Source organism: Pristis pectinata, chromosome 1 (assembly GCF_009764475.1).
Source record: "Pristis pectinata isolate sPriPec2 chromosome 1, sPriPec2.1.pri, whole genome shotgun sequence".
Taxonomy (NCBI): Eukaryota; Metazoa; Chordata; class Chondrichthyes; order Rhinopristiformes; family Pristidae; genus Pristis; species Pristis pectinata.
Window position 1 is genome coordinate 62,934,240 of NC_067405.1, and position 13,060 is coordinate 62,947,299.

The following is a 13,060-nucleotide window of genomic DNA, read 5'->3' on the forward strand; positions in this document are numbered from 1 at the left end:
AGCTTCTTCTTACAATCTCCTACTAACCCTAGAGATAATTGTGCTTCTCCAAATCTGGCCTTATGAGTATCTCTGAATTCAATCACGCAGTAATTGGAAGTCCAAAGTATGGAAATTCTTTCCAAAACCTCTTAACTTCTCTTTACTCATTTAAGATCCACCTTAAAACTTAAATCTTTGACCAAGCTATCTTTGACATGAGTAGGTTTTGTACATAGGCCATAGCAGATGTAGAGTTGAATTCCTTTCCCTAACCTTCAAAGTAAGTTTGTGGGAGCAACAAGTTGGTATTGTATGTTATTGTTTTCTCAGGCTCTGAGACACCTACACTTAGGATCTTTTGGCTAACTGTTCATTGAAAGCGAATGAGAAAGGATTACACTAAAACTCCATTAATCTGGCATGCTCAGGACGTTTGTGATACTGGACCAGCAGATATTCTGAAATATTGGCTAATACTCCTATTAATGTGCCAACACACTTTTAATTCAGTTTTATATGTTGCATGATAGTGTAATAAATTTTCTAGTGAACCCAGCAGGTTTAAAGGGAGCGTTGCAAAATGGGTCCTGGTGTGCTCAAAGGGAAGGGAGAACAGAACCTAATGAAATTAAAGGGAGCACAGGAAACAGGGCCCCAGTGAGGGAGTGTTGGAAACAGGGAAACAGTATGTTTCAAGGGATCATGGGAAACAATGTCCATGAGTTAGATGCTGAACCATTGGAATTTCCAAACATTTGGAGAGCAAGTTAATGGAGTTTTACTATATTGGCCACCCCGCATTTTGGGGGTGGGGGTGTGGGGGGATGTAGTGGGGAGTTGCATCACTAGGAAACAAGCCATGGAGTCACAGAGTCATAGATTTATGCAGCACAGAAACAGGCCCTTCAGCCCAACTCAACCATGCTGACCAAGATGCCTACCCGAGCTAGTCCCACTTGCCTGAGCCTTTGACCCATAATCCCTCTAAACCTTTCCTATCCATGTACCTGGTTAAATGTCTTTTAAACATCATAATTATAAGTACCACTTTCTCTGGCAGCTCATTCCATATACCCACAACTCTGTGTGAAAAAGTTGCCCTTCAGGTCCCCTTTAAATATTTTCCCTCTTATCTTAAACTGATGCTCGCTTGTTTTATACTCCCCTACCCTGGGAAAAACACAATAACCATTCACCTTCTCTCTGACCCTCGTGATTTTAAAAGGCCACCCCTCAACCTCCTATGCTTCAGGGAAAACAGCCCCAGCATATCCAGTCTCTCCTTATAACTCAAGCTGTCCAGTCCTGGCAAATCCTTGTGAATCTTTTCTGCAGCCCATCCAGCTTAATGACAGTCTTCCTATAGTGAGGTGACCAGAACTGCACACAATACTCCAAATGCATTATACCCAATGTCTTGTACAGCTGTAGCATGATGCCCCAACTCTTGTACTCAATGCCCTGACTGAAGGCAAGTGTGCCAAATGCATTCTGCACCACCCTGTCTACCTGTGTCACCACTTTCAGGGAACTATATACTTCTACCCCAAGGTCTCTCTGTTCAACAACACTCTCCAGGGCCCTGCCATTTACTCTGCAAGTCCTGCCTTGGTTTAACTTCCCAAAATGCAACACTTTGCACTTGTCTGAGTTAAATTCCATCCACCATTCCCTGGCCCACTTTCCCAGTAGATCTAGATCATGTTGTAATCTTAGACAACCTTCTCCACTGTCCACTACACCACCAATATTGGTGTCATCTGCAAACTTACTAACCACGCCAGCTACATTCTCATCCAAGTCATTAATTTAGATGACAAACAACAGGGAATCCAACCCTATGGGACACCACTGTTCATAGGCCTCCAATCTAAAAAACAATCCTCCAAGACAACCCTCTGACATCTTCCACCAGGCAAATTTTGTATCCACTTGGCTAGCTCACCATGGATCCCATACGATCTAATCTTCCAGATGACCCTACCATGAGGGACCTTGTCAAAGGCGCCACTTGCGGGCTGCCCCCAGCACATTCTTAGTAATGCAAAAAGACGAATTTCACTGTGTGTTTCGATGTACATGTGACCAATAAATAAATATCTTGTATTATATATTATCAATCCTGTCTCTCAGAATCCCCTCCAGTAACTTCCCCACTACTGATGTTAGGCTCACTGGCCTAGTTCCCTGGATTGTCCTTGTAGTTGTTCTTAAACACCCAAATTAGCTATCTTCCAGTCTTCCAAAACCTCATCCGTGGCTAACGCTGATACAAATATCTCTGCCAGGGCCCCAGAAGTTACTTCCCTGGCTTCCCTCGACGACCTACGATACAATTGATCAGAATCTAGGGATTTATACACCTTAACACTGCTAACGCCTCCTCTTTTATAATGTGGATATGTTTCAGGACGTCACTATTCTCTTCCCTGAAATTCCTAGCGTCGATGACTTTCTCCACAGTAAATACACATGAGAAGTATTCATTTAAGACCTGACCCGTATCACACAGATGACCACATTGATCCTTAAAGGAATCTATTCTCTCCCTAGTTACCCTTTTGCTCTTAATATACATAGAATCTCTTAGGATTCTCCTTTACCTTATCTACCAAAGCTATCTCATGTCATCTTTTTGCCCTTTTGATTTCCTTCTTAAGCATACTCTTACATCCCTTATACTCCTCAAGAGATTCACTTGATCCCAGCTGCCTGTAACTAACATAAGACTCCTTTTTCCTGACCAGAACTTCAATATTCCTCATTAACCAGATCAATCCTGCCAGTCTTATCCTTCACTTCAACAGCAACATGCAGGCCCTGAACTCTCCCCATCTCACTTTTAAAAGCGTCCCACTTGCCAGAAGTCCCTTTAACTGCAAACAGTTTCTCCAAAACAACCTTTTCAAGTTCCTGTCTAATGTTATCAAAATTAGCTCTGCCCCAATTTAGGATGTTAACTTGTAGACTAGTCCTATATTTTTCCATAACTGTATTAAAACTAATAGAATTATTGTCACTGGTCCCAAAATGCTACCCCACTGACAATTCAACCACAGCCCAGCCTCATTTCCCAATAATACGTTGAGTGTTGTCCCCTTTCTAATAGGGTTATCTACATATTGCTTGAGAAAACTTTCCTGGATACACTTAACAATTTCTGGCCCATCCAATCCCTTAGCACTGTGGCAGTCCCGGTCAATATTAGGGAAGTTAAAATCTACTATTACAGTTCTATTATTCCTACAGCTATCTGTGATCTCTCTGCATATTTGCTCTCTTATTTCCCGACAACTATCTCGTGCCATATTGCGAATTTCTGTAACACGAACATCGTCATCTGTGCTTGTGTCAAGAAACATAAGTTGAAAAAAAAATTCGTTGATCTTTTTTCTCCCCCGCACAAATTCTGCAAGAGTGAATTTTAATCCGTATCTCAAATTTTGCGGTAGTGATTTGCGAATTCTGTAAGGATGAATTTCCATAACACAAATGGCCATAATACAGGGATCACCTGTACTATTACTGTCTCTACTTTTAACTGTTATGTTTCAAGATTACAAAGGAGTATCTAGGTGCTGCAGTTTGATATATCTCCTTGTAGCTTACATACAATAAACAATTCATTAACTTGTTCCAGTGATCAATAAGCACCAAACATTCATGCGTTGCCATCATATAACAGCCAAATCTGGACAAATCTCTTTTACTCCACTTCCCTTTCTAGTTCTAATCTTGGAAAGGGTTTTTAAAAATTTGATTCCCCAATATTAAGTGATTTCAATTGGCTTTATGTATCCTAGCATATTTTTTGTATGTATTTTTTTTCTAGATCCATACACAACAGACGGCAAGAAAGACATTGTGTTTCTGGTTGACGAATCCGATTATGTTGGGAATTCAAACCTAGCGCCTATCCGTGACTTCATCTCCACAATAATTGAGAACCTTGATATTGGAAGTGATAGAGTGCGAGTTGGTCTGGTGCTCTACAGCAACACTGCAGAGACAGAGTTTTATCTAAACACCTATTTCAGAAAGGATGAACTTCTGGATTTCCTGAGAACACTCAGGTTTAAAGGTGGTACGAGACTCACAACTGGGAAGGCGTTGGACTTTGTCCTCAGATATCACTTCATCAGATCTGTAGGCAGCAGAAGAGAAGAAGGTATTCCCCAGTTTTTGGTGCTCATCACTGGTGGAAGGTCTGGAGATGATATCAAACCAGCTGCAGATGCATTGAAGCAGAGCGCTGTAATAACCCTTACTATCGGATCTGAGACTGCAGACCTTGCACATCTTAAAGAGATAGCCTTTAAACCCAACCTGGCCTTCAGTGTGAGGGATTTCTATTCTTTGCCAGGCATACAGGAACAGGTGATGATGTCACTACAAAGACCACATGCTCCGGAAATAATTACCGAAGAGCCGACAGTGCATATTGGAAAACCTGTGGTTGACAGTACCAAAGGTAGCTTAATTATATTTACATTTTTCTCAAAGACCATCGATCATGAGGTTGGAATAATTTCAGAAGAAAGCTTGTTAATCTTGAACTCTTTAATTTCAAAAAAGATATTCTCTGCTGTCCATCAAATGAAATTCTTATGTATTTCTATTGGCCTCAGTAGATTCTATTTTTTATTTGTAGTTTAAACCAATACAGTCACGTGAATAATAACAGGTTATGTTTAAGAATTAAAGGTCAAGGCTCTTAGTGGGTAGTTTGGGATAAAAGAGACTGTGAAATATAATAAAAGCAGCCATTTTGAAGGTTCAGTTTATCTTGCATTTATATGTTTGATAGGTTAACTATAGAAATCTGTGGAAACCTTCTGAAATGCAGGAATTATTGTTTTATAATGAGCAGGGTCAGCCAGAAACCTCAGACATATCCCTGAGGACAGACAGACTCTTTTTATTCATTTATTATATGTGTGTCAGTGGAAAGCCACCATTTGTTGCCATCCCTAATCTACCTTGACAGTGTGTTGGTGGGCTGCCTTCTTGAATGACAGCAATCACCTGGTGAAGATACTTTCATGCTGCTTTTAGAAAGGGAGTTTCAGGATTTAACCCAGCAATGATGAAGGAACAGCAATATATTTCAAGTCAGGAGAGTGTTCGACTTGGAGGGTCCTTGGGTCTTCTACATTGTCATTTGAGATGATGGATGAATGCTGTGAAATAGCCTTGGCAAAATACTGCAGTGTTGTCAGTATATTGTAGCCACAATGGTAGAGGAAGTGAAATTTAAGGGGGAGAACTGGGTGCCAATCAAATAAGTTGTTTTGTTCTGTGTGGCACTGAACATTCTAAGATTTGTTTGAGTCATATTCATCCATGTAAGAGAGCATTTCACCCTCCTAAAAAAGTCCAATCCTTATCCACTTATCTTACAAGAAACCACCTCATAGAATATAGAACAGTACAGTACAGGAACAAGTCCTTTGACCTATCGTGTCTGTGCCAACCATGATGCCAATTTAAACTGCAATCTGTCTGTGCATGGTCTGTATCCCTCTTATTCCCTGCCTGATGAAGTGCCTGCCTAAACACACGTTAAACGTCACTATTGTATCTGCTTCCACCACTTCCCCTGGCAGTGCATTCCAAGCACCTATGACTCTGTGTGTAAAAAAACACTTGCCTCATAAATCTCCTTCAAACTTTCTCCCTCTCATTTTAAAGCCATGCCTGCCAATATTTGACATTTCCACCCTGGGATAAAGATCTGACCATCTACCCTATCTATGCCTCTCATAATTTTATAAACTTAAATAAGGTCACCCCTCAGCCTCTGACAGTCCAGAGAAAACAATCCTAGTTTGTCCAACCTCTTCTTATAGATCATACTCTCTAATCCAGGCAAAATCCTGGTGAACCGCTCACGCACCTTCCCCAAAGCCTCCACAACCTTCCTGTGATACAGCGACCAAAACTGTGCACAATACTCAAAATGTGTCCTAAACTACATTTTATACAGCTCCAACATGACTTCCCAACTTTAATGCTCAACACCTTGAATGATGAAGGCAAGTATGCTGCATACCTTCTTAACCACCCTTTCTACTTGTGTGGCCATTTTCTTGGAACTATAGACTTGCACCCCAAGATCCTGCAGTACATTAAATCTCCTAAGGTCCCTGCCATTTATTGTACACTTTCCTCTTACATTTGATCACACATGTCCAAATTAAACTCCAGCTGTCATTTCCCTGCCAATATTTCCAACTGATCTATATCTTGCTTTATCCTTTGGCAACCTTCCTCACTATCCACAACTCTGCCAATTTTTGTGTCACCTGCAGACTTCCTAATCATCCCACCTACATTTTCATCCAATATATTTATACATATATCACAAGCAACAGAGGTTCCAGCACTGATCATTGCAGAACACCACTGGTCACAGACTTCCACTCAGAATAACAATCCGTCACCACAACCTTCTGCTTTCCATTGCTAAGCCAATTTTGAATCCAATCTACCAAGTATGTGCCTTAATCTTCTGGATCAGCCTACCATGAGGGATCTTGTCAAATGCTTTACTCAAGTCCACATATACAACATCCATTGCCCTACCCTCATCAATCATCTTCGTCATCTCCTCAACAACTTAATCAATTTTGTAAGACATGACCTGCCCTGCACAAAGCCATGCTGACTGTCCCTAATAAATCTATGCCTTTCCACATGTGAGTAGATCCTATCCTGAACAATCTTTTGCAGTAATTTCCCTACCACTGATGTAAGGGTCACTGGCCTGTTACTTCTTAGTTTGTCCCTATTGCCCTTCTTAAACAAAGGAACAACACTGACTATGCTCCAGCCCTCTGGGGTCTTGTCTATGGCAATGACCTCTGTCAAGGCCCCAGAAAACTCCTCTGTTGCATCTCTCAATAACCTGGGATAGATGCTATCAGGCCCCAGGGACATCCACCTTAATGTTCTTCAGGAGAGCCAACACTCCTCCTCCTTGATAACAATGTGCCCTAGAATATCAGCATGCCCCTCCCTGATCTCACCATCCTCCATGTTGTTCTCCTTGGTGAATACTGACGCAAAGTACTCATTTAGTACCTTGCCCACTTCCTCTGGCTCCAGGCATAAATTCTCTCCTTTGTCCTTGAGTGATCCTACCCTCTCCTTAGTTACTCTCTTGTTTTTAATGTATGCATAAAATACCTTAAGATTCTCTTTAATTCCACTTGCCAAGGCCATTTCATGCCCCCTTTTAGCCCCTTACTGATTCCCTATTTCTTTCCTGTTTCCTTTATGTTCCTCAAGGGGCTTGTTTGATTTCAGCTTCTTAAACCTTACATTAGCTTCTTTTCAGGTTTGACCAAATTTGCAACACTTCTTGTTATCCAATGTTCCCAAACCTTGCTATCCTTGTCTTTCTTCCTCACGGGACCACGCTTGACCTGAATTCTGACCAGCTGGCCTTTAAATGACTCCCATACGTCAGATGTGGACTTACCCAGTAACAGCTGCTCCCAATCTACTCTCCCCAGTTCCTGCATAATACTGTTGTAATTAGCCTTTCCCCAGTTTAGCATTTTCCCACAAGGTCCAGTCATATTTTTATCCATAACTATCTGAAAACTTAGAGTTGCTCATCACCAACTTTGCTTTCTTGTCCAAAATCCTTGAACATTTTGTAGACTCCAAAGTTCCTGCACATCTTTCCAGGGACTGCTTTTAATCTTGCTATCAAGTTTTTGGTCTTGTCGCATCATAATATTTGAGTAACCAAGTCATTCTGTATAATGGTTACAGATAGTCTTTCCTTCCCTATTCTTCTTGACCTCCATGCAGTGTTTGCCATGATTGACCATATCATCTGCATCTAATGCCTTTCCATTGTCATCCAGTAAACTACCTTATTTCCACCTCGCTAAATGTCTGACTGAACCCTTGCCTCATCTAACCTGCTAGCAAAACCTTCACAATGCCTTTGTCACCTCTCGATTTGATACACATTCCTGCCTTATTATACCCTTCATAAACATGAAATTATCCAAAGATTTTCTTTCTTCCAGAAAACACATCACATTCTTCACCCTTCCCTCTTTGTTCTTCCTGCTCTCTGATTGACTCAATATGTAATTTCACAGGAATGTCTCTGGGCCTTTTCTGGTTAAGTTGTTTTCAGGTGTAGGCAATGAATGAAGTAGCATATTTGGCAATCTAATACAACCAATTTAGGTTCCCTGTATGAAAAAAAAATCATGGGATTGGGAACATTAAATGGTCAGAGGTGGGGGCAGAGGAAGGTGTTGCTGCAATGGTTATGGTGAACATTTTTCTACATTGTGAAGGTTTAGTGGCTACGTATCTAAGAGGGGTGAACATACTTTCCTTGAGCAACCTTCTGAAGCCATTAAAACATCTGCAACATTCTTGTGCTTTTTAAGGATTGTTGAAGTGGTGGTAACTACCTGTCACCTCCAAATCTAATGCCTGCTTCACCCTCTTAAAAGGCTGGTAATAGAGATGGAAGATTGGAGATATGATTAGTAAGTTTGCAGATTACGCAAAGATTGGTGGTGTTCTTGATGGTGAGTAGAGTAGTCTTAGACTGCAGAATGATATTGATCAGCTGGTAAATTGGGATCGTCAATGGCAGATGGAATTTAATCCTGATAAGTGTGAGGTGATGCATTTTAGGGTTCTAATAAGGGGAGGACATATACCATAAATGGTAGGGCCCTAGGGATATTAAGGAACAAAGGGACTCTTAGTGTGCAAGCCCAAAGATCCTTGAAGGTGGCAGTACAGATAGATAGGGTGAAAAAGAAGACATATTAAATGCTTGCCTTTAGTAGTCTGGGCATAGAATATAAGAGCAGGGAGGCGATGGTACAACTGTGTAAAACATTGGTTAGGTAGAGTATTGCGTACAGTTCTAGTTGCAATGTTACAAGAAGGACAAGAATACATTGGGGAGGATGCAGAGGAAATTCACCATGTTGCTTGGGATGGAATTTTTCATATATGAGGAGAAGCTGGATAGGCTGGTTTTGTTGTCCTCAGAGCAGAGAAGGCTGAGGGAGGACCTGATAGAGGTGTACAAAATTATGAGATGCATAGATAGGGTAGATAGTAAGATAATTTTCCTCATGGCAGAGATGCCAAAGACCAGAGGAACAGGTTTAAGCAGAGGAGCAAGAGGTTTTGAGGGGATCTGAAGGATTTTTTTCACCCAGAGAGTCATTGCAATCTGGAATGCATTGCCTATGAAGCTGGTGGGGGCACATATCTCAGAACACTTTAGAAGCACCTGAACAAGCACTTGAATTGCAAAGACATAGTGGGCTATGGACTAAGTACTGGTAAATGGGATTAGTACAGAAGGGTACATAATGAAGTGGGCCAAAGGACCTGTTTCTGTGCTGTATGACTCTGACTTAAGTAAGTTGCTCTTTATTTCTTATCTCCAAAAAGGGCACTTCCAAGGTTTTGCCTAAAATCTGAGATGTTTTAATTGCTACAAACATTTATAATACTACTTCTCCATTGCAAGTCTATCTCCACGTCTCTCTCTTTGAGTCAACAGACTGCAAATATTTAAAACTATTGCTCAATCACAGCTGATCTCCCTCTCATCAGCATTGAGGATTACAGTCATAAACCCAAACAGCATTTGAAATGAAACTCCCTCCCTAAAAATACTGCTAGGTCTTGGTGGTAGCACCTTGGGTGAGTGAAAATCTCCCCATGCTTCCTGATTATCGAGCAAACATTGCCCAAGTGAACAAACCGTTCTGATGAAGGGTCTCAGATTTGAAATGTCAACGGTTTCTTTTTCCACAGATGCTGCCTGAGCTGCTGAGTGTTTCTAGTGATTTCTGTGTGTTTTTTTTAATTAGTGAAGGAACATTACCCATGCCCTAAATCTCAACTCCATGAGCACCAAGTCCCCTTAGAAAAAACAAAATGAATAGCAATTGTATTTTTTACAAAAAGGCCCCCTGTAGTGCTTTGCAGTGACTTTCTTGAACTTTTATTGTGTAGTCTGGATTAGCAGACTTTAATAGATGTTATGCGCTCAACCAGGCAGAGAATATTAACAATGAGAAATTGCAGCTTTAAATTTCCCCATTGGGTAGTTACAATGGCCATAATAATATCTGATTACTTTGTATGAATTATTTCTATTTTTTAATTATGAATATTAATTTTCAGCTTCTACAGCTAGGAAGAGAGATATCGTGTTCCTAATCGATACCTCTCCCGGAATGTGGGCATCATTTATTCAGGTCCGTGAGTTTCTGATGAAAGTAATCCAGGAGCTAGATGTTGGACCTGATAAAGATCAAGTTGCTGTGTTACAATACAATTCCAACCCAACACTTAAATTTGGCCTCGATAGTTATTCCACATGCGCACAGCTTTTGAATGCAATAAAAAGCCTGCGATTGAAAAAGGGAAGACTCCTCAATACGGGTGCAGCACTGGACTTTGTCACAAGGAATGTCTTCATCCCAGCTGCGGGCAGCAGAAGAGATGCCGGAGCCACACAAATCCTGGTGCTCATCACTGCCGGGAAATCCAGGGACAATGTTGGGCCGGCAGCAGAGGCAGTGAGACAGGCTGGTATTGTGCTCATTGCTATCGGAGCCAAGAATGCAGACACATTGGAGCTGCAACAAATCACTTCTGACCCAGATTCTGTTTTCAAATTGAATGACTTCCAGGAATTGCCAACTATTCAACAATGGCTGCTGTCTAAAGCTCAGCCAGTGCCTGTGATAGAGGAACCAATAATTATCAGTGAAGGTAAAAACTTTGTTCAGTAACTTTTTTTTTTAAGTTTAGTTGTTTTTATGAAAAAGAACACAGACTGAAGGAAAGTGTTGAAATTTAGAAGGGGGAAGGTAACCCTGATTGCTGATGCACTGTATTCTATCCAATGTACTAAATGATTAAGTTTGAAGCTTGTGAAGGAAAGTCACCACTGAAATCAAATTGCTAATGCAAAGGCATATGATATAATTTGTCAACTCTTATCTATAACTTTATCAGATGACTGAGTAATTGGGGTCTTATTTTTATCCATTATATAAAGGCTTCAATGGCAAGGACTAGCACTTATTGCACACCATTATAGTACTTAAAGAGTTTACTGTGAGTCACTACATTAAAATACTGCAGTCCTTCTGATGAAGGCAGTCACAGGGTGCCATTGGAGAGTGAACTCTGGCATTTAGACCTAACAATGATGAAGGAACAGTGATACATTTCCAAGTCAAAAATGGTGTGTGACTTATTGAGAAGTTAGGTTCCTGTCAGCGTGTTACTCCAGATGATAGAGATTACCGATTTGGGCAGGACTGGCAATGAAGCTTTCACAAGTTGCCGCAGTTCTTCTTGTTGACATCACAGCTGGTAGTGGAGTGTATGTATAGTTAGGTTGGAAGACAGAATACTGATCAAGCTGATGCTTTGCCCTGAATTTCGTGTAACCTTGCATGATTTTGGAACTGCATTCATCCACTTAAGTGGAGAGTATTCCACAACACTCCTGTTGTATGCCTAGTGGATAGAAATAGGACTTTGTGATCTCAGGAGGTGAGTTACTTTCTCCAGAATACCCAGCCGACTCTTGTAACTGCAGTATTTATGTAGCAGATCCAGTTCATTTCTGGTCAGAGGCGACCCTCAGAATGTTAGTGGTGGAGGGCGAACTGATGTTAATGACATTGAATGTCAAAGAATATTGTTAGCCCCTTGGAGACAATCATTGGCTATACTTTAATGGTGCAAATATTACATGCCTAGACCAAGCCTGAACTTTGTCAAGATTTTTCAGTATTCAGATATGGACTGCTCTATTATCTGAGGAATTGTGAAGGGAACTGAACACTATGGTTCATAAGAAAAAAAAATTACATCTTGGATGAAGGAAGGAATATCACTGATGAAGCAGCTGGGACACAGCCCCAGGGAACAACTCCACTAATGTCTTGGGAGTGCATTAATTGGCTCCCCATAATCATAATCATCTTCCATTACTTTGGATATGACTTTGGCCAATGGAAGAGATTTCCCTCGATTTCCATTGACTTCAAATATATTAAAGGTTCTTTGGTGCCATTGGTCAAATACTGCTTTAATGTCAAAGGCAGTCACTTTTAACACTAGGATTCTGATCTTTTGATTTTGGTTGGACCAATCTTTATAACATATTTCCTGTGCTCAAGTTTAAAATATCTCGATATCATGTAATGTTCCATGTTGCTGCATTCCTTCTTTCACTGTATTTTGTATAAGCCACCTGTAAAACAAGCAAGTGAGTACCAAACAATCTGCTGGAGGAAAGCAGGTTGAGCAGCATCTCTGGGGGTGGGGGGCGTGAAGAAATTATCGACATTTTGGGTCAAAACCCTGCATCAGGACTGAAAGTAGACAGGGGAGACTGCTAGTATAGAGAGAAGAAGGGGAGTGGTGTGACAGGGGTCAAGGGTGATTGTATGGACTGTTTGTTTGTTGCTCCAGATTTCAGTGTCTGCAGTCTCTTCTCTCCAAGTAAACAAATACATCACATTTACTGTTTGAATTAATACAATTAGCTACTCTGTCCAACTTTTATTAAATTTGTCTAACATGATTTGCCTGAACAAACCCATTCTAGTTGTTCTTGATTAGCATCTATATCATAAATGTTCATAAATCTGAATGTGAATTATATATTCTAAAGAATTACCAGAATCACTGCTTCTCTGAACCCAGAAATATCATGGTTACAGTTTCCAATTGTGTTCCTAATCCCACTTTGGTCATTCATCCCACTTAATTTCTCAGTGATATATCAAAATACTTCTTTCCTTGATGGGCTATAAACTTTCCAACAGAGTAAACAGTCTGGGATTCGTCCTAAAGTATTCCTTATTTTGGCAACATGCATTCCTATTGTGGAAGTTAAATGCTTGAGATTCTTTGCATAAGCATATCAGACAATGTCTGATCATGAGCTATGCAAGATCTTAACCGACAGATGCCCAAAAGTTTGGTCAAAGGTCCTAGTTATCAGGAGCTCCTTGAAGGAAGAGAGAGAGAGAGATAACAAAGC

The 13,060-nt window shown here is 40.7% G+C and overlaps 1 protein-coding gene across 2 annotated transcripts in view; it reads left to right on the plus strand.

Annotated features, from left to right (window-relative positions):
• Positions 1-13,060, plus strand: part of LOC127578923 (collagen alpha-3(VI) chain-like) — an 86,804-nt gene that overhangs the window by 48,962 nt on the left and 24,782 nt on the right. For both annotated transcript variants that reach the window (XM_052031502.1, XM_052031509.1), the window contains 2 exons: positions 3,815-4,453; positions 10,174-10,767. In XM_052031502.1, the coding sequence (XP_051887462.1) occupies positions 3,815-4,453; positions 10,174-10,767 (1,233 nt within the window). The remainder of the gene's footprint in view (positions 1-3,814; positions 4,454-10,173; positions 10,768-13,060) is intronic.